The sequence below is a fragment of the Doryrhamphus excisus genome, linkage group LG5 (genome assembly GCF_037039965.1).
Source record: "Doryrhamphus excisus strain RoL-2023G ecotype Guam linkage group LG5, RoL_Dexc_Guam_v1.1, whole genome shotgun sequence".
NCBI classification, from domain to species: Eukaryota; Metazoa; Chordata; class Actinopteri; order Syngnathiformes; family Syngnathidae; genus Doryrhamphus; species Doryrhamphus excisus.
The window spans coordinates 3,525,478-3,548,193 of NC_136361.1; the positions used below are offsets into that span (position 1 = coordinate 3,525,478).

The 22,716-nt window shown below is 40.2% G+C and overlaps 1 protein-coding gene across 5 annotated transcripts in view; it reads left to right on the plus strand.

Moving 5' to 3' along the window:
• ctnnd2a (catenin (cadherin-associated protein), delta 2a) overlaps positions 1-22,716 on the plus strand; it is a 259,425-nt gene that overhangs the window by 120,940 nt on the left and 115,769 nt on the right. For all 5 annotated transcript variants that reach the window (XM_058060561.2, XM_058060564.2, XM_058060562.2 and 2 more), the window contains exons 7-11: positions 225-279; positions 2,437-2,656; positions 4,732-4,852; positions 5,176-5,308; positions 10,088-10,261. In XM_058060561.2, the coding sequence (XP_057916544.2) occupies positions 225-279; positions 2,437-2,656; positions 4,732-4,852; positions 5,176-5,308; positions 10,088-10,261 (703 nt within the window). The remainder of the gene's footprint in view (positions 1-224; positions 280-2,436; positions 2,657-4,731; positions 4,853-5,175; positions 5,309-10,087; positions 10,262-22,716) is intronic.

Here is a 22,716-nt window from a genome sequence, read left to right on the forward strand (position 1 = left end):
TCTCCTCTCAGTTCCCCCCCAAAGCCTCCACCCTCCTTCCCTCAAAGACGTGACTGAAGTCATTGTGCATAAAAGTTTATTTTAATGGACCCTGCTCTTTATCTCCTTCATCCTCTTTTCCATTTACTCATCCCACCCCGCCCCCACTCATTTCTAATTATTCATCCCTCCTTCCCCTCTCTTGCCCTGCCTCCTCTTTATTTTCCTCACAACAACCCCCCCAGGTGACGTCGAGCCGTGCAGCCCAGCAGCAACAATCACAAAGTGGGGCGGGGTCAGGTAAGTGTTCATTGCTCCCTTTTCTCTTCTTCCTCTTCTTAATCAGCCATATTTGTTTATGAAATCATGACATATGAGGATGTTGACAGTTATGCGCAAGGCGCTAAATATTGAAATTATCATTAAAATGTACGTCATGGATCTGATTCGTCATATTAGATTAGTTTCTACCTAAATTTAATTATATCCTTGACAAATTTTGAACTAAAGTGATTTTTTTTAAATTATATAAATTTGTATATTTTAGTTACAAAATTATATTTTATAAATTTTGAACTAAATAATTTTTTTAATTTGATAAATATGTATATTTTTGTTAAAAATGACGAAAAAAAATGTGTCACAAACTGTTAAGTTGTGTGAAGAGGTTTTTATCATTAGTGGCAGAATGTTAAGATTGAGGATCGAACCAGCAGATGAGCGGATGATTTCCCATCAAAATGTGGGATTTTAAAATGTCGGACTGTTCATATATCTCATATATATCATATATATTCATAAATATCTCTTTGCTGATGACATATGAGGATGTTGACAGTCATGCACAAGGCGCTAAATATTGAAATTATCATTAAAATATGCGTCATGCATCTGATTCGTCATATTAGATCCGTTTCTACCTACATTTATTTATATCCTTGACAAATTTTGAACGAAAGTGATTTTTTTTATTTAGTAAATATGTATATTTTAGTTAGAAATGACAAAAAAATGTTAAACTATTGTGTTACAGAAGTTTTTATCGTTTAGATATGGTGCATACAAAGCAAGGAACAACTTGCTGCTGTTTCCTCACCCTTTGAGGCGTTCAGGCGTAATTGTAATTTTGAGACTTAATTTTTGGCAAGTACATTTTCAATTGTAAAATTCATAGGTACCCAAAATGAATGAATAAACATCAGCCAGATCATAATATACATATATTTTTTAATGTATTACTGAGAAATAAACACACCAAATCTCACTGTGTGTGTGAACGCATCACCACTGGTTTTATATTACGAAAGACCACTTTGTATATCCCGACTCCCAGCTTGCACTTATTTATCCATTTTTGACACTTCTATGGAGTCAGGTCACAGAGGCTCTCAGTGAGGCTCCAGCTTATCCTGATGGGACCCTAAGGCGTCCCCGATGCCTGATGAGTAATGTCTCTAGTGCGATTTACAGTACGGTCGATCCACCCACAACATGCATTATACACACAGTGGGCACTTTATTGTGTGAAGCCTGTGCTGCAGTAAAATAAGTGGCTCAGTGTAAAAAATATACCGTGATAAAAATATTACTCGGTTTTTATTGACACTGCTGTCTTAAACAATAGGTTTATTATTATGTATGATAAAGTTTGTCGTGAATTATTAGGAAAGTTTGAGGGGAACAAAGGAAAAGAAATTAGGAAATTAATTATTTTAATTTAATTTATTTTAATAATGAAATACTGCAATTGGAGTTCATTGAAAGATTATTTTGGGGGTCCCAAAACCCCCAAAACAAAAAAATTATATATCTTTGTATTTGTGTCAGATCAACATTTATTTAATATTACTTAATATTTATATTAATATTATATAATATTTTAAAATATGATTATATATATTTATATATTTATTATATATATTTATATATTATATTTGTATTTTAATTATTTTACATTTATTTAAATATTATATTTATTATTAATATATTACTGTATTGTATAATAATAAATGTAATAATATAATATGTAAAAATATCATGTAATAATAATAATATAATATATAATAATAATATAATATAATAATATAATAATATAATACAATAATACAATTATATAATTATAATATAATAATAACAATAATAATAATAATACTAATAATAATAATAAATATTATTGTTATTACATAAATTATAAATTGTATGTTATTATTATTATTATATAATATAATAATAATAAAAATTATAAAATAATAATAATAATAATAATAATAATAATAATAATAATAATAATAATAATAATAAATATTATTGTTATTGAATAAATTATAAATTGTATATTATTATTATTATTATTATTATATTATAGAACAATTAATTATTTCAATTAATTAATTATGGAGTGGATGGAAAAGTGCGTTGCTAGCAATGTTTCAACCTGAGGTTTCCTTTGTGCTGCAGGAATCTACTACTCCAGCTCCACCTTACCCGCCCAGCGTGTCAATTCCCCCCTGTGTGGCGGCGGAGGCGGTTCAGGACCGGGGTCCCCCAATAAACTCCAACGCCTGGGGTCGGCGTCCGACGCTTCGGGCTACGCCACCACTCAGCGACTGCCATCGTCCTCTTCTTCGTCGTCCCCCAGCAAACAGTGTCCCGCCAATCGACTAGCCAAGTCATACAGGTAGATGAGTAATGCTGATATTGATGTTGAAAGGAAGGAAGGAAGGAAGGAAGGAAGGATGCTACATTGATTGACACTTTGTTCGAGCAGGCCTCAATGTCACCAGGTCACTCGTGTGTGAGCTTTAACGAGCTTGGAATATTTGCGGTTGGTTTGTTTGTTGTCTTTAAAGGGAAAATCCGCTGATGGCTCCAAAATAGATAAGACGAAAAAAAGTTCTTTAAGAATAATGAGAAGTACACTTTAACAAAACTTCGATAGCTTCGAGAAAAAATGTCCGACTATTCATGCTAAAATGTTAATTAATATAAGAAACCCTCATATGTGAGGGAAACGATCATTTCTTCCTTTTGTGAATGACAGAAACAATGAAGGTCAGACTCACATGCCCAGACACTCAAGACTATTTGAATCAGGTGCTAAGCATGTGTAGGATCTCTACAATCTCGTATGGTTAGCGTGCAGACCTCACAGCTAGGAGACTAGGGTTCAATTCCACCTTTGGTTATCTCTCTGTGTGGAGTTAGCATGTTCTCCTCGTGCATGCGTGGGTTTTCTCTGGGTGTACCCCGCCTCTCGCCTGAAAACAGCTGGGATAGGCTCCAGCACCCCCCGTGACCCTCGTGAGGATAAGCGGTAGAAAATGAATGAATGAATGAGTTCTCCTCCTATTTTGTGTGGAAGTGGTAACATTTTGGCTTCTTATTTTGGGTTCGGTCCCACCCTCGGCCATCTCTGTGTGGAGTTTGCATGTTCTCCCCGTGCATGAGTGGTTTTTCTTCGGGTACTCCGGTTTCCTCCAACATTCCAAAAACATGCTAGGTTAATTAGCGACTCCATATTGTCCATAGGTATGAATGTGAGTGTGAATAGTTGTTTGTCTATATGTGACCGGTGATTGGCTGGCCACCAGTCCAGGGTGTACCCCGCCTCTCGCCCGAAGACAGCTGAGGATAGGCTCCATCAGTTGTGGACTCCTGTAGAGCAGCTACACCACACTAGCTTTCCAGATCTTACAGAATATGCACCTATTCCAGCGACATTTCCTTGGATTTATGCTTCCCGCCGAAACGGTCTGTTTTAACGTCTTCCACACAGAATAGTTGGGATAGGCTCCATCAGTTGTGGACTCCTTTAGAGCAGCTACACACACTGGCTTTCGAGATCTTACAGAATATGCGCCTATTCCAGCGACATTTCCTTGGATTTGTGCTTCCCGCCGAAATGGTCTGTTTTAACGTCTTCCACACAGAATAGCTGGGATAGGCTCCAGCACCCCCATGACCCTCTCGAGGAAAAGCGGTAGAAAATGAATGAATGAATGAATGTATTGCGTTGTGGACTCCTATAGAGCAGCTACACACACGAGCTTTCGAGATCTTACAGAATATGCACCTATTCCAGCGACATTTCCTTGGATTTGTGCTTCCCGCCGAAACGGCCTGTTTTAACGTCTTCCACACAGAATAGCTGGGATAGGCTCCATCAGTTGTGGACTCCTATAGAGCAGCTACACACACAAGCTTTCGAGATCTTACAGAATATGCGCCTATTCCAGCGACATTTCCTCGGATTTGTGCTTCCCGCCGAAACGGTCTGTTTTAATGTCCACACAGAATAACTGGGATAGGCTCCAGCACCCCCCACGACCCTCTTGAGGAAAAGCGGTAGAAAATGAATGAATCATATTGTGAATGACAGAAACGATGGTCAGACTCACATGCCCAGACACTCAATGCTATTTGAATCAGGTGATAAGCATGTGGAGGAACATGAAGAAAGGCAGTAATAAAACAAATGTGTATATATGCTAACCAAATGCTAGGCAACGTATTCAGACCCTTCGCCGCCCCACTATTTGTAACACTGATGAGAAAACTATCGATTTCAAGTAGAACATAGACTTAAGTGTCCTTTAATTGCCACCAGGCTTAATTAATTGTAAATACAATTAATTCCTGTTGTGTTAATAATAGTTAATCTACATTATGTCAATGTTGTGACTCTTATGTAATAATAATAATGTAAGGCTTATACATCATGAATGACATACTATGTTTTGATTCCCTCTCCAGTACCAACGTTGCCGTGACAACAGGAGGCGGTGGAGGCTCTCCCCTGAGGTTGGCCTCTCCACCCAACTCCACAGGAGCAGGAGGAGGGGCCAGCTCGTCATCATCATCCCCCCTTCATCAGGTAAAACAAACTCTGACTGTAAATTTACATTGCGGTGATTTTTTTTTTTTTTAAAAAAAGCTCTGATTGAGTTATATAACGCTAAGTGGCTTGCAAGCGATTTACACAAAGTGACAATTTCCATCCGCAAACCCACTTGAGGAAACCTTATCATGTGGAAATTGGACAAAAAAAATTGAAAAGTGCAGGCAACGAACCCACACCAAAGGACCACGACGGCGTGCAAATGAAGTCATTGCACCAGTTTACCCACTTTGTCGCTATGGCGCCGTGAGCTTTATTAGCAGTTTTTAACCCGGAGCGACTTGATGTCCTTTTCACAGATGAGCTCGGGCATCGGCAGTTATGCCACTTTGTCTCCCAAGCGGCTCGCCGCTCACCACGCGTCCGACCAGTACAAGATTTCCCACGAGCTGTACGCAACGGCGACGCTCCAGAGGCCTGGCAGTCTAGCAGGTGAGAGTTCGTCGTCGGGGTGTCCTAATCCGCATTTTTCTCATGCTGGTTTTTGTGGTGCAGTCACATGATCGACTGTTGGCACTGTTGTTGTGATCACATGATGTCCCGCCCACTACACAGAAGTGATATGTAGTTGTCCACACTGGTCACTAGGTGTCAGTAAGACAACACAAGCACCAGACTTGATTGCCAGAACAACAGGTTTTTATTACAGGTTTAGAACAGTGGTGGGCAAACTACGGCCACGGGGGCCACATGCGGCCCACCAAGCGTTTCAATCCGGTCCGCCAGTTGCTTTCTAAGTATTTCAACTTTTAACACACAAACTGACAACATGTCATTAATTAATTTTCTACCGCTTATCCTCACGAGGGTCGCGGGTGTGCTGGAGCCTATCCCAGCTGTCTTCGGGCGAGAGGCCGGGGTACACCCCCCCGGACTGGTTGCCAGGCAACCACAGGGCACATATAGACAAACAACCATTCACACTCACATTCATACCTATGGACAATTTGGAGTCGCTAATTAACCTAGCATGTTTTTGGAATGTGGGAGGAAACCGGAGTACCCGGAGAAAACCCACACATGCACGGGGAGAACATGCAAACTCCACACAGAGATGGCCGAGGGTGGAATTGAACCCTGGTCCTCCTCGCTGTGAGGTCTGCGCGTAAACCACTATGGATAACCTGAGCCGCACTTTGGACATCCCGAGATTAATGAATGTAATTCCCTCTCAGTGTTTGCTTTGAATGAGTAATGTTGCTTTATTTTACTTTTATTCAGTCTTATTTTTGAGTCAGTCATTTTCTACCGCTTATCCTCGTGAGGGATGCTGGAGCCTATCCCAGCTGTCTTCTAACGAGAGGCGGGGTACACCCTGGACTGGTTCGCCAGCCAATCACAGGGCCCATATAGACAAACAACCATTCACACTCACATTCCTGGCTATGGTTTGCTTTGAATGAGTAATGTTGCTTTATTTTAGTTTTATTCAGTCTTATTTTTGACTCAGTCAGTCAGTCGTTTTCTACCGCTTATCCTCGCGAGGGTCGCGGGGGAAGCTGGAGCCTATCCCAGCTGTCTTGGGGCGAGAGGCGTAGTACACCCTGGACTGGTGGCCAGCCAATCACAGGGCACATATAGACAAATTGTAGTATCTTATTATTATATAAATGAGTGGAATTATTGCAGGAAAGTGGAATTATTTGCAGGCTAGCGTGCTAATAAGGAGTCAGGGACACGCCCATTAACGGCGTGACTCATCCAAACCTGGCTCCTTTCCTCCGATCCACTTGGTCTTTGAAGTCTTGATGAGATGGTTTTTATTTCTTCATTCATTTATTTACGACTCGCGGGGGGGGGGGGGGGGGGGGTATACTCGTGGAAGCGCTGACCTCTTTATTTAAAAACAGAGAGGAACTTTAAGTAAAAAAAAACATGATATTCAATCCGGTATATGAAGTAAAACCGGTCCCTTGGTGATTTCAGTCTCGTTTTTAAGTGACGCAAAATACTAGCCTGTATATGAGTATACTTCCTGCTATTTTCTGGGCCAGTAAAGGCGGAAATAGAGCAGCATTTGACCATGCAAAGGGATCGCAAACGCGCCTCGGGCAACATCACCCGACCGCCATTCAGTGACAATTACTGCTGTCTGGCTTCCTGACTCACTTGGCGTGATATTTAAAAGCGACAAGTCAGTAAATAATCCCATCAGCTGGAACACTGACAAACAGTTATATACGGTTATGCTCGACTTTATAGAGGGCAGCCGCAAACGCTTCGCCGGCATCTTAAATCTTCAAGAGACGAACCACAACGCGCTTGTCTGTGTCGTTCTCAGATCAGTTCATTCAACGGATTTAAACGCAGCACTTGACCTTTCTATGAATGGCTGCTCCAAGGCGCTGATACGCAACAAAGAGGCTCCGTCACATAACCAAGGTGCTTAAATAACAGGCAAAACATACACAAAGCCATATTGATATTCTTATAGATTTACCCGGAAGGTTGCGCGGGATGGCAGCTCACCACCCCCTGGGACCGCCCCCACCAGACACATGAACTGGGGGACTCCACATATTTCCAACATCGACAAAAACAAAGAGTCAAGTGTTTGTGGAAGTGAGAGTTAAGCTTGTGTGAGTGAGAATAATGCATCTATTGTGCGTCTGACTCTTCCACTACGTTTCCACCAGTCATATCTCGCTATATTCATATATCATATATATTCAGTTCAGTTATATATCATTATATTGACAGTTACTATAGTAGCCATTATGTCATTGTATGGTCATATCACCTGGTACTTCAGTACATGACAGCTGTCTTCGGGCGAGAGGCGGGTTACACCCTGGACTGGTGGCCAGCCAATCACAGGGGCAAACTGAATCATATGAAAACTAGGGCATGTACTTGAACCGAGGCAAAATTTGGACAAAAAAGAAATGATACAAAAGCTGAGGCGGCAGCTTCAGACGAAAACTGAGGCAAATTTTAATGAAAGAATTGGACTAAAACTGAATAATATGATAACCGGGGCGTGTACTTGAACCGAGGCAAAATTTGGCCAAAAAATAAATTATACAAATGCTGAGGCGGCAGCTTCAGACGAAAACTCTGGCAAAATTTTAGTGAAATATTTTGACTAAAACTGAATCATACAAAAATTGGGGCGTGTACTTGAACCAAGGCAAAATTTGGACAAAAAAGAAATGATACAAAAGCTGAGGCGGCAGCTTCAGATGAAAACTCAGGCAAAATTTTAGTGAAATATTTTGACTAAAACTGAATCATACGAAAATTGGGGCGTGTACTTGAACCGAGGCAAAATTTGGACAAAAAAGAAATGATACAAAAGCTGAGGCGGCAGCTTCAGACGAAAACTGAGGCCAATTTTAGTGAAAGAATTGGACTAAAACTGAATCATATGAAAACTGGGGTGTGTACTTGAACCGAGGCAAAATTTGGCCAAAAAATAAATGATACAAAAGCTGAGGCGGCAGCTTCAGACGAAAACTCTGGCAAAATTTTAGTGAAATATTTTGACTAAAACTGAATCATACGAAAATTGGGGCGTGTACTTGAACCGAGGCAAAATTTGGACAAAAAAGAAATAATACAAGAGCTGAGGCGGCAGCTTCAGATGAAAACTGAGGCAAATTTTAGTGAAAGAATTGGACTAAAACTGAATCATATGAAAACTGGGGTGTGTACTTGAACCGAGGCAAAATTTGAACGAAAAAGAAATCATACAAAAGCTGAGGCGGCAGCTTCAGATGAAAACTTGGCCAAAATTTTAGTGAAATATTTTGACTAAAACTGAATCATATGAAAACTGGGGTGTGTACTTGAACCGAGGCAAAATTTGGACCAAAAAATGATACAAAAGCTGGGACTGAGGCAAAATTTTAGTGAAAGAATTGAACTAAAACTGAATCATATAAAAACTGGGGCGTGTACTTGAACCAAGGCAAAATTTGGACAAAAAAAATGATACAAAAGCTGGGACTGAGGCAAAATTTTAGTGAAAGAATTGAACTAAAACCAAATCATATGAAAACTGGGGCGTGTACTTGAACCGAGGCAAAATTTGGACAAAAAAAATGATACAAAAGCTGGGACTGAGGCAAAATTTTAGTGAAAGAATTGAACTAAAACCAAATCATATGAAAACTGGGGCGTGTACTTGAACCGAGGCAAAATTTGGACAAAAAAAATGATACAAAAGCTGGGACTGAGGCAAAATTTTAGTGAAAGAATTGGACTAAAACTGAATCATATAAAAACTGGGACGTGTACTTGAACCGAGGCAAAATTTGGACAAAAAAAATGATACAAAAGCTGGGACTGAGGAAAAATTTTAGTGAAAGAATTGAACTAAAACCAAATCATATGAAAACTGGGGCGTGTACTTGAACCGAGGCAAAATTTGGACAAAAAAAATGATACAACAGCTGGGACTGAGGAAAAATTTTAATGAAAGAATTGGACTAAAACTGAATCATATGAAAACTGGGGCGTGTACTTGAACCAAGGCAAAATTTGGACATGATACAAAAGCTAAAAAAAATTTTTTTGTGAAATATTTTGACTAAAACTGAATCATAATCTCACTCACCCGACTATGTGTTTACGTATATACTATTAAATCCTCCCGCTTTATTGTCCGCTTTTCCACCTCAGTCTTGCTGAGTCATTTTCATATTCTCCCAGTCCTGTTCCCGTTTTTTTCCCCCCTCGATTGAATTGCGCTCCTCTTGTAGTCATCGGGAGGCCCCAGCGCCTTGCAGTTGTTGTGCAACGTAATGAACAAATGCCTGCTGTCAAAGCCTTTGAATGTGGGCCTGCTGCCAAACGCACACAGCATCTCATTATTTTATTGCTGACAAACTGCAATGTGTTCAGTGGAGATTAATGAAAAATGAATGAAATGCGGTGACATCTTTCTCTCCTTATTACCTGCTAATCATTATCTGTTTTCTTTCCGATGCGCATGTCACCCTGGTGTGTTTTACACCCTTAAAAAAACGTCCACCTCTATTGAATACACATCATTATTATGTAAATGTAACATTTTACAGCAGGAAGACTGAATGGAAAGGTTTTAGAGTCCTTTTATAATCCATCGTCACACTTGTTGCTTACGTGCTCATCCAAATTCTTAATAGCGCACTCCGACTCCATCTTCACGAGCTCAATTTACTTCACCCATCACCCTCCAAGGTCACAATGACCTTTATGTCATGTTTTTCTATTTTATTTTCACTCCAGGCTCACGTGGCTCCTACAGTAGTCAGCACAGCCAGGAGCCCCTCCGACCCTTGGGGTCCCCAGAGCACCATATAGACCCTATCTATGAGGAACGCGTCTACCACAACAAGGGCCCCATGAGGAGCCTCAGTCAGAGCCAGGGGCCCGACACCGGCCCTTATCGCAACAACACCGGTAGGTACTTTTTAAATGCTGTGAGCGATGGTGCTGTCCATTGTGCTGAAATGTCTTTTCCCATAGGAACTAATGGGGGAACTTATAGCTTTTTGAAGTCAGATCGTACCATTCTTAACTGTCATAAAAGTGTAAAAAGAAGTGAAATACTGTCAGTGGTGAAAGATAATAGATAGATAGATTTCCTTTATTGTCATTTCACAATAACACAGCAGTGAAATTGCCAACAAAATGTTGTTGCCTGTGAAATAATAATAATAATAATAACCTCTGTCTTAACTTTAGTGATTAATATGTATTGCAAAGGCCACTTTTAAGTGTAAAAAGAAGATAACCACCGTTGGTAGCAACATGTAAAATCAACAACCCCCCCCCCCCTCACATTGATAACTCCCGCAGTAATACTCTTTTTGAATGCAAGGCGTATTTTTCTTCAAAGTTCTCCCCAAAAGTCTAACTTCAGGCTTTGCATTGGTGATACAAGCTAGGTGAGGATCAAAGTGGTTATTATTTCAAAGGGTTCAACATTCATTACCGTTAAGTCTTGCCTTCCCACCTCTGCTCGCCAAACAGCGAATGTTTCACATGCATGATGATCGACTTTAAGCAGGAATAAGCACAGTCGTGGGGTAAACTGGAGTGGAAGATGGAGAGGAAATGAGATGTAAATGGAATTCCAACAGCTTGCATCATTTTCTCACTGCATGCCCTCACGTCTTGTGCATGGATGCTTGCTCACGTGGTACCGTGACTACATCATCAGTACCACATTGGCAGGACAACCAGATGTTTAAGCTTTTTCAAATACAGTAATTCCTCAAATTTTTGTGAAAAAATTTGACAAAAACTGAATCATATGAAAACTGGGGCGTGTACTTGAACCAAGGCAAAATTTGGACAGAAAAAATATGATACAAAAGCTGAGGCGGCAGCTTCAGACGTAAACTCAGGCTAAATTTTTGTGAAAAAAATTTGACAAAAACTGAATCATATGAAAACTGGGGCGTGTACTTGAACCGAGGCAAAATTTGTACAAAAAAGAAATTACACAAAAGCTGGGACTGAGGCAAAATTTTTGTGAAATATTTTGACTAAAACTAAATCATACAAAACTAGGGGCATGTATTTGAACCGAGGCAAAATTTGGACAAAATAGAAATCATACAAAATCTGAGGCAAAATTGTCATGAAATATTTGGACTAAAACTGAATCATATGAAAAATGGGGCGTGTACTTGAACCAAGGCAAAATTTGGACAAAAAAAAAAAAGATACAAAAGCTGAGGCGGCATCTTCAGACGAAAACGGAGGCAAAATTTTTGTGAAAAAATTTGACTAAAACTGGGACGTGTACTTGAACTGAGGCAAAATTTGGACAAAAAAGAAATCATAAAAAAGCTGAGGATGCAGCTTTAGACAAAAACTCGGGCAAAATTTTTGTGAAAAAATTTGTCTAAAACTGGGGCGTGTACTTGAACCAAGGCAAAATTTGGACCAAAAAAAAAATGATACCAATGCTGGGGTGGCAACTTCAGATGAAAACTCTGCCAAAATTTTAGTGACAAAATTTGACTAAAACTGGGGCGTGTACTTGAACCGAGGCAAAATTTGGACAAAAAAGAAATCATATAAAAGCTGAAGCGGCAGCTTCAGACGAAAACTCTGCCAAAATTTTTGTGAAAAATTTGGACTAAAACTGAATCATATGAAAACCGGGCCGTGTTTAAAAAGACAAAATATTGGTTAAAAAAATCATACAAAACTATGGCATGTACAAAAACATGTGAATATTCAAAACACCTCCAGTTCTTCCATGCACCGTAAAGACACTTCGATTCACCCCAGCTTCCCTCTATAACGCCATTGTTGCCAATGTATTTTTAATAAGGCCTCACTGCGCTTATCTCAGCGCGGGTTTAGGTACGGCGTGTTAATCCCATTAACATTATCATACCCACATGAAAACACCCGAGTCGGTTCCGCCACGTTCACAGCTCCCTTGATGTCATTAGCCAGCCTTGCCTTAATAGGTATCATTAGCGTTTGGGTCAGAACCATAGCAATAAATATGCCACTGCAGACCCGCATTGGACTTGATCACTTCCACTCACTCAAGACTGAGATTGGATTGCCTTTAAACGCATCATGCCGACCATCGAGGCGCACTTCGGCGTCTTTGCTCTCCATTTCCCAAGCAGCGTTTAGTTAAATAAACGCACTACAGAAAAGGTTTAAACAAATTCTCTGCTGTTATCTTTAATTTAGCCTTCCTTTTATTTGTAGGTTCAAAAAGATGAGTCGAAGAAAAAAAAAAAACACACAAAGGAAATTTAAACAAGCCGCAAAAATCAATAGGACGTGAAGCTAACCGTGTGCTTTTTAATTACACCCCTTGAGCTTCACAATACTCAGCATAGAGGTTGTTTTTTTTTTTTTTTTTTTTTGTACGCCATTTAAAGTCAAAGATGCTTTCGGGCTAACTTGATCCAGCTTGTAGATCAACAACAAAGTACTAAAGGGATCAGCCTTTGACTTCATAAGAAAGTGTTGGGAGCGACTATAAGGGCGTCAAATTGGGATTCATATTACATGAGCCGTGGTACATAATGAACTGATAACAGCCGTGCTGATATAGTGACTAGTAAGTCATTAATTATGTCATATTGCTGTTGCTTGGCAACGGCAGCCTCATATTATTACTTCATGAAGCCGCCATGGGAAGGGGAATATTATCTGAAGTCATCTCTTGGAGTCGAAATGGATTTTTTTACGCAAATGCGACAAAAAATCTGAAAGTTTTATTGTTTGGGGTCAAATATTTCACTAAAATTTTGTCTGAGTTTTCGTCTGAAGCTGCCGCTTCAGCTTTTGTATGATTTTTATTTGTCCAAATTTTGCCTCGGTTCAAGTACACGCCTCAGTTTTCATATGATTCGGTTTTAGTCTAAATATTTCACAAAAATTTTGCCTCAGTTTTCGTCTGAAGCTGCCGCCTCAGCTTTGGTATGATTTTTTTTTTGGTCCAAATTTTGCCTCGGTTCAAGTACATGCCTCAGTTTTCATATGATTTGGTTTTAGTCCAAATATTTCACAAAAATTTTGCCTCAGTTTTTGTCTGAAGCTGTCGCCTCAGCTTTTGTATGATTTCTTTTTTGTCCAAATTTTGCCTCGGTTCAGGTACACGCCTCAGTTTTCATATGATTTGGTTTTAGTCCAAATAGTTCACAAAAATTTTGCCTCAGTTTTCGTCTGAAGTTGCCGCCTCAGCTTTGGTATGATTTTTTTTTTGGTCCAAATTTTGCCTCGGTCCAAGTACACGCCCCAGTTTTCATATGATTTGGTTTTAGTCCAAATATTTCACAAACATTTTGCCTCAGTTTTTGTCTGAAGCTGTCGCCTCAGCTTTTGTATGATTTCTTTTTTGTCCAAATTTTGCCTCGGTTCAAGCACATGCCTCAGTTTTCATATGATTCGGTTTTAGTCAAAATATTTCACAAAAATTTTGCCTCAGTTTTCGTCTGAAGCTGCCACCCCAGTTTTCATATCTTTCAGTTTTAGTCCATTTTTTAAAAAATCAACAACACAGTTGACCTAGAATGTTTTTGGAATGTTGGAGGAAACTGGACTACCCGGAGAAAACCCAGCCTTAGCTGTGAGGTCTGCGTGCTAACCACTCGACCGCCGTGCAACCTAACCGAAGTTCCGCTGGTTTAAAAAAGAAAAAGCAGCAGTTGAACGGCTTCTATTAATCATTCTATTTTCAGTGTTTATTGTGGTCGGCACTCTTTGTTCCAACTTCCTGTACTATTCAGTACTGCGATATACAGTATGTGTGTGGGCATTGTTTCAGTGTTTGCTCATGGATTAAACCAGGCCAGGGCCCAGGAGGACACAGGTTAATGTGGCCTATTTCAGGAGATGAATCCTGCATGGTCACAATGTCTTCCTCTTTTTCACAAACACACATTTTTCTTTGTCGTCTTTTTTTTTTTTATCCCTACTTCCTGTCTCATGAAGACTCCATGGGCTAAAGTAAATCAGTCATACTTATAATGTATCCGTAAAGCGTTTTTTTTTTTTTTTACACACTTGAAGTAGTCATTGTTGCCTTCATACAAACCGGGTTCTCCCAGAATTGTAACTTTTTTATTCCTTTTGTTGTTTAATTGCGCCCACACATGGAAATTAATCATTGATTAATTAATTTTAATCCTAGAAATGATGTAAACAGATGTAGCCAATCGAAAAACAGCATAACAGCACCATGATGTAATCATCAAATCTCGGAAAGAAGTCTGAAAAAGACTAGGTATCTCATATCACCATACGCAAATCAAGTCAGAGCTTTTCTTCCTGTCACTCACACACACACACCAGCCGCTTAAAGCGACAGCGGCACACCTCATTTAGCTACATTACAGCTACCAAAATATTACAATGTGCAATTGTTGAGTCATGATTTCCCCAAGCAATTGTCCTTACGTTCGTGTCTTTGGAAGTTTGTCCTGAAAGCCCTCTCGGCCTACATAATGACCGACCGCCGGGAATATAGCTGCACATTTTCTAGTTAATAGCCGAAAAGCAGTCCGGCGCATAGCTCAAGTGGTGTCGACGAGGGAGAATGGGTAGTTTGTCACGTGCCTCAGGAAAGCCACTTTGAGCTATTGTTGGTTGATAAAAGGGTTAGTTCAGTTGTCACTTCAGTATCTTTAGACAGAAGCCGGACCGTATGTCTGTGGAGACGTTAACGCCGCTAGATAAGCCCATGAGAAATATTGCCTAAAAGGGACAAAAACACCCATTTTACCCAATCTCTGTCCACCGCAACTTACATTATAATATATCTGGTCATCAATGTAGTGAGATATTAAATGTGATGCAAACATGAAACACAAGTAATTCAATAACTTGGTGTTCTGTTATGAAATAAGGTTTAAAAACCTCTGATAACAATAAGATATGCACCAAAAACCTCACACAAACGCTGAAGCCGGGCTGGAGTGTTCAAAAAGCTCACTTATATTCATATTTAATAATGTAATCAAGCATACTATGTGTATTTTACAGTCCTATCATGTTTGGACACAAGGTTCTTTTTTGTTGATTTTGGGGGTTTAGGGACCCCGAAAAGGGAGAATTATACAATGGAATAAGACAATAAGGTTCGTGTGTGTCAAAAGCCGGACTTTTTTGTTGATTTTGGGGGTTTTGGGACCCCGAAAAGGGAGAATTATACAATGGAACAAGACAATAAACTTCGTGTCTGTCAAAAGCCGGACTTTTTTGTTGATTTTGGGGGTTTTGGGACTCCGAAAAGGGAGAATTATACAATGAAATGAGACAATAAGCTTCGTGTGTGTCAAAAGCCGGACTTTTTGGTGGATTTTGGGGGTTTTGGGACCCCAAAAAGGGAGAATTATACAATGGAACGAGACAATAAACTTCGTGTCTGTCAAAAGCCGGACTTTTTTGTTGATTTTGGGGGTTTAGGGACCCCGAAAAGGGAGAATTATACAATGGAATGAGACAATAAGGTTCGTGTCTGTCAAAAGCCTTTTTCCTGTACATAGAAGGAAACATGTTTAGATTGGAGTAATGCCACTTTTTTTTATTTTATTCATTTTAGTAAAAAAAATTACATTTAAGTATTAAAAATACATTAGCGTGGGGGGACGGTGGGGTAATAAGGGACAATTTTTGGGAAAATATTTTTTGAATGATTTGTTCAAGAATATATTCTTCTTTGAAAGAGACAACACAAAGCAGCGTCCTGTTTAACATGAAAAAGCAACATTTAAAACATTTTCCTGAAAATTGTCCCTTATCACCCCGCCGTCCCTTATAACCCCGTTTTACGGTAATGATAAAATAAATATGACTAAATAAAGTAAAAATAATTTAAATATATAACAGATTTTTTTTTTAATTTTTGAGGTAAAAAAAACACATTTTATTTCCATCCATCCATTTTTTATGACACTTCTTTGAAAAAAACAACACAAAGCAGCTTCCTGTTTAACATTTAAAACATTTTCCTGAAAATTACCCCGCCGTCCCTTTTATGGTCATGATAAAATAAATATGACTAAATAAAATAACAATAAATTAAATATATAACAGATGTTTTTTTATTATTATTTTTGAGGTAAAAAAAATTTTATATTATAAAAAAATTTTAGTCATCCTCACTCTTGGTATATAGTCCATCCATCCATCCATTTTCTTTGCCACTCACAGAATAAATATTGTACGTACAGTAGCACCGTGGTATTTATTTTATTTCATTTATTTCACACACAAAATCAAAAAATCTGCCTTCCATCAAACCATTCCACTAATCTACCCCAGCGTTGTATCTGTAATAAGACCTGACAACTTTGCGAAGGGGACAAAAAGGAGAGATTGGAAAGGCCGAAGATGAAGATAGGGATGAGGAAGGTGTGATAAAGATGGAGACAGTTGGGGTGTGGAAATGGGGTGCGTTTATTGGGCTTCTTCTAGCCAGAAGGCAGGAACATTTCATAGCACCTCTTAAATGCAGAGAGTGATTTTCCTTTCCCGGAAAGAAAAAGGCCTCGCTCCTGTGTAGATCACGCTGAAATATTCTCATAACCCCGATTGGAAGTACTACTTTACTACTCGGTTTCATGTACTAGGGAGTGTGGACACATGAATCTGCTGTTTAGACTTGGTAACTTACTTCTGTCTTATTGTAAACGAATGTACTCCCATCATTGCAAATACTCGGTTAATTAGTACCTGAAAGATTTAACCTGCGTCGGTCGCAAGGCCAATTCTGTGATTGTAATCGTTTGGCCCCAGATCAATTCCTGCTTGGCCCCTGATCCTGCTGGTTTATTGACGGACCCTCTGACTTTTAAATAACAGCAGAAAGTGACTACTAGGAATTGACTCCTTATGTTTTGAGAGTCTTACATTTCATTTATTCGTTCATTTTTTACTGCTTATTCTCATGAGGGGTGCCGGGGGTGCTGGAGCCTATCCCAGCTGTCTTGGGGCGGGAGGCGGGGTACACCCTGGACTGGTGGCCAGCCAATCACAGGGCACATATAGACAAACAACCATTCACACACATAGAAATTGAATGAATGAATAATAATAATAATAATAACTAACTAATCAGTGTGAAGTTGGTGGCGTTATGATAAACGGTTAGCACACCGGCCTCACAGCTAGGAGACCCGAGTTCAATCCCATGTGTGAGTTTTCTCCATGTACTCCGGGTTTCCTCACACATTCCAAAAACATGCTAGGTTAATTAGCGACTCCAAATGTGAGTGTGAATGGTTGTTTGTCTATATGTGCCCTGTGATTGGCTGGCCACCAGTCCAGGGTGTACCCCGCCTCTCACCCGAAGACAGCTGGGATAGGCTCCAGCACCCCCACGACCCTTGTGAGGATAAGCAGTAGAAAATGAATAATAATAATAATAATAATAATAACTAATCAGTGTGAAGTTGGTGGCATTATTATAAGCGGTTAGCACGCAGGCCTCACAGCTAGGAGACCTGAGTTCAATCCCTCCCTCGGCCATCTTTGTGTGGAGTTTGCATGTTCTCCCCGTGCGTGCGTGGGTTTTCTCCGGGTACTCCGGTTTTCCTCCCACATTCCAAAAACATGCTAGGTTAATTAGCGACTCCAAAATTGTCCATAGGTATGAATGTGAGTGTGAATGGTTGTTTGTCTATATGTGCCCTGTGATTGGCCGGCCACCAGTCCAGGGTGTACCCTGCCTCTTGCCTGAAGACAGCTGGGATAGGCTCCAGCACCCCTTGCGACCCTTGTGAGGATAAGCAGTAGAAAATGAATGAATGAATAATAATAATAATAATAACTAACCAGTGTGAAGTTGGTGGCGTTATTATAAGCGGTTAGCACGCAGGCCTCACAGCTAGGAGATCCGAGTTCAATCCCACCATTGGCCATCTCTGTGTGGAGTTTGCATGTTCTCCCCGTGCATGTGTGGGTTTTCTCTGGGTACTCCGGTTTTCCTCCCACATTCCAAAAACATGCTAGGTTAATTAGCGACTCCAAAATTGTCCATAGGTATGAATGTGAGTGTGAATGGTTGTTTGTCTATATGTGCCCTGTGATTGGCTGGCCACCAGTCTAGGGTGTACTTTGCCTCTTGCCTGAAGACAGCTGGGATAGGCTCCAGCACCCCTTGCAACCCTTGTGAGGATAAGCGGTAGAAAATGAATGACTGAATAATAATAATAATAATAACTAACTCATCAGTGTGAAGTTGGTGGCGTTATTTCAGTGGTTAGCACGCAGGCCTCACAGCTAGGAGACCAGAGTTCAATTCCACCCTGTGTGGAGTTTGCATGTTCTCCCCGTGGGTTTTCTCCGGGTACTCCAGTTTTCCTCTCACATTCCAAAAACATGCTAGGTTAATTAGCGACTCCACATTGTCCGTAGGTATGAATGTGAGTGTGGTTGTTTGTCTATATGTGCCCTGTGATTGGCTGGGGTGCACCAAAGTCAACTGGGATAGGCTCCAGCATACCCTTGCATAACACTACAATATATAATCATTCATATTATATCGCATCCAAGTCATTCAATCAAACCTAAACAGCACAACTTTGACTTTGACCTTCCTGTGCACGGATCTTGAACTTTAACCCCTGTTGCGTCAGACATGGCAGCTCGCCTCATAGACACAAGTGTCTTACAACCGCAAAAACATTGTGTGTGTGTGTGTGTGTCCTGCATATGTGTGTCAGGCAAAGCTTCTAGCTGCAGAACATCAAGAGCTATGTGTTGGCCCGGAGCTACTCCCAGGGATAAACACAGTGAGAAACTAATCCTCTCTTTGCCTTCGTGTCCAAGTGTGCGTGTACGTGTGCGTGCACGTACGTGCACGTGCGTGAGACTGTTGTGGCCAAGGTTATATCTGCATGACCTCAATGCACACAAAAAAGTCTCGCGGGGGGGCATACATGTTTAGTCCATGTCAATCACTCTTGTATGTAGAACTTGTGTGCTACTGTGTGCGTGTGTGTTACTGTGTGTGTGTGTTAGAAAGAGAGAGAGAGAGGCTGTACTGAGGGGTTTTGTGTAATCGTGCTGAGCGCTCAAGCGTGTCGAGAGAAAGGACATGTCCTCAGCTCTGATCACACAGTCTTTTCCGTACACGCCACAATAGAAGCGGCGTGATAGAGAGACAGAGGGTGATCGGGAAGAAAAGGGCTGAGGAAAAAAATGGATGATGAAGAGAGGATGACAGGCGGGAAAAGACGGAGAGGGATGGATGCGGAGGGAGAGCGAAATAAAGAAAGCGATTGGGGGGGAAAATAGAGTGACGGAGACGGAGTAGGAGGGGAAGAAATGGAGGCAGAGATGAAAGTGAGAGGGGAGGACAGACGTGGAAAGCTCGGAGGAGTGGTTCGAGCCCCCTCACTCCTACCCCCCCCCTTTCTCGTCTTCATGCAGAGCTCCCTTGCTGGAAGCTTAGTGGCCCCCGTGCTGCCTGCTTAATTGTGTGTTTGTCAAATGACTAATAAAGTTTTCCTCTCTTGTTTACTTCACACCAAAGCAAGGCAACACAAACACCGCCTTGTGTGTGTTGACAGAGTGCATATGTCCTCCTCAAATACTTCATTTCCATGACATTACTCTATGAAGTATTATTTATTTTAGTAGTGGAATGCCCTCCATCATGGGTCACCCCCCTTTCTAATATTTCTAATAATTTACGTGTCCTTCCCTCCTCCCCAAAAGGTCAAGTCATTAGCAAGAACGTACCATTACCGGAACAAATGACATGTGTTTACTTAAGGTCGCAGCGATCGAAAAAAAGAACAGACAGAAAAGATTGAGTTGATGTGGAAAATATAATGGTTTTATTTCCTTTGAACATGCATCTGATTGCAATTGAATGCATCCCATAATCAGTTCACAGTTCCAAATGTCCAAAAGGAGTAGGAAGAAGCAAAGCTTATTAAATCCTACCCCTCCATCTGGTACTTTTACAATCAGTAACTGTTACATTTGTTCACTTCCTGCTTTCTAATATAATTTAAGTTTTCATTTTCATTCATTATTCATTCATTCGCTAATTAACCTAGCATGTTTTTGGAATGTGGGAGGAAACCGGAATACCCGGAGAAAACCCATGCATGCACGAGGAGAACATGCAAACTCCACACAGAGATGGCCAAAGGTGGGGAAAGATAAAATAAGAAGCCAAAAAGTTACCACTTCCACACAAAATAGGAGGAGAACTCATTCATTAGTTCATTTTGTACTGCTTTTCCTCATGAGGGAGTGCTGGAGCCTATCCCAGCTGTCTTCGGGCGAGAGGTGGGGTACACCCTGGACTGGTGGCTTATTTTTATTTTTAGTTTTTAGTTTTATTTCATTTGAACATGCATCAGATTGCAATTGAATGCATCGCATAATCAGTTCACAGTTCCACATGTCCAAAAGGAGTAGGAAGAAGCAAAGCTTATTAAATCCTACCCCTTCATCTGGTACTTTTACAATCAGTAACTGTTACATTTGTTCACTTCCTGCTTTCTAATATAATTTAAGTTTTCATTTTCATTTTCATTTTCATTTTCATTTTCATTTTCATTTTCATTTTCATTTTCATTTTCATTTTCATTTTCATTTTCATTTTCATTCATTAATTCGCTAATTAACCTAGCATGTTTTTGGAATGTGGGAGGAAACCCACGCATGCACGGGGAGAACATGCAAACTCCACACAGAGATGGCCAAGGGTGGGGAAAGACAAAATAAGAAGCCAAAAAGTTACCACTTCCACACAAAATAGGAGGAGAACTTATTCATTCGTTCATTTTTATTTTTATTTTTATTTTTATTTTTATTTTTATTTTTATTTTTATTTTTATTTTTATTTTTATTTTTATTTTTATTTTTATTTTTATTTTTATTTTTATTGATATTTTGATTTTTATTTTTATTTTTATTTTTATTTTTTACTCTTCATCCTTGCATTTAGCAAACATCCACTGCTTGTATTGGTTTTTGAATTGGCTCATTGTAATTGAATTGGCTCATTGTAATTGAATTGGCTCATTGTAATTGAATTGGCTCATGTAATGTAAAGGTGAGAGAATGTCGATGTAAATTTCAAAATAAGAGGCAAAAATTAAATAAATACTTCCGTCTCACATGTGTAATATCGTACCATAACCAAGACAGTGGACCCAGGTGAAAAGTGAAAACCAAGGTTTGACTTTATGTGACAACGTCCGCCCATCAAAGCAGTCGGCTGGACATTTTGAAGCAATCAGTCCCCCCCCCCTCGCCTTCGGGTCTCCCTTCTCTGGCTTGTCCTATTTAAGTCGAGTCTCCGTGAGGGTGCACTCCTTCACTCGACACTGGCGGAGGTGTTCGCCTCCAGCCCCGGCTACTAATGAGACGTTCAGAAAAGACGGACGCATCACAGGGACCATTTAAAGTGTAGAGAAAAGACAGGGATTTGTTTCTGATGGGAGTGACTCTGCTTCATTACCCTTTTCCGCCCCTGCGTTGGGCGCCGCTCCGCCGCCATTACACACCCCTTTTCTCCTTTTCTTTCACTCTGTCTTATCTCGTGAATGTTTCTCACGCTTTAGCTTGGATCTTTGTCAAATTAAGGGCACCAGCAGAGGAGCTTTCATAGCATTTAGCCTCAGGGGTATTGCGTAGCACAATCCCCCCCCAACCCCCACCCCTCCAACCTTTCCCGAAGTTACATAACACATGCAAATGTGCCTTCATGAATAATAGAGTTTACCCGTCTTAAAAGCGCTTTTGAAAATAATGAAGTGTTGGCGGGACGTGTCATGCAGGTGTGTCTTAAAGTGGCGGGGGTTGAGTAAATGCCACTTCTCAAGAGAGCACTAATGAGTCGAGTATGATGTCGGGACACGGCAAGACATTTTTGAAATATTCTTTATTGTAACGGTTGTGGTTTACTGAACTGTTTTGGTAACTTTACTTACTTACTTAAACCTGTGATGGGACAAAAACATTAATGCAATGCAATGATATCATTGGGTCATTGGGAGTGACCAGGATGGATAGGATCAGGAACAAGTACATCAGAGGGACATTACATGTTTGAGGCCTTGGAGATAGAGTCAGAGAGGCCAGACTGGGATGTTTGGGAGAGACAGATGCAGAAGACAGGGTTGGATAGAGGCGTTGATTTGCTGCGGCGACCCCTGAAGTATCCATATCGGTATGGGTAATGAAGTAGTGGACAATATTGGTATACTGGATCAAGTACTAATGAGTCAAGTATAATGTTGCATTATTGCAATGCAATGATTTAGAGTTACTGAAAAAGATGATGAGGTTCTTATTGGGAGTGACCAGGATGGATAGGATCAGGAACGAGTACATCATACATCATTACCTGTTAGAGGCCTTGGAGATAGTCAGAGAGCTGCGGTGACCCCTGAAGTATCCATATC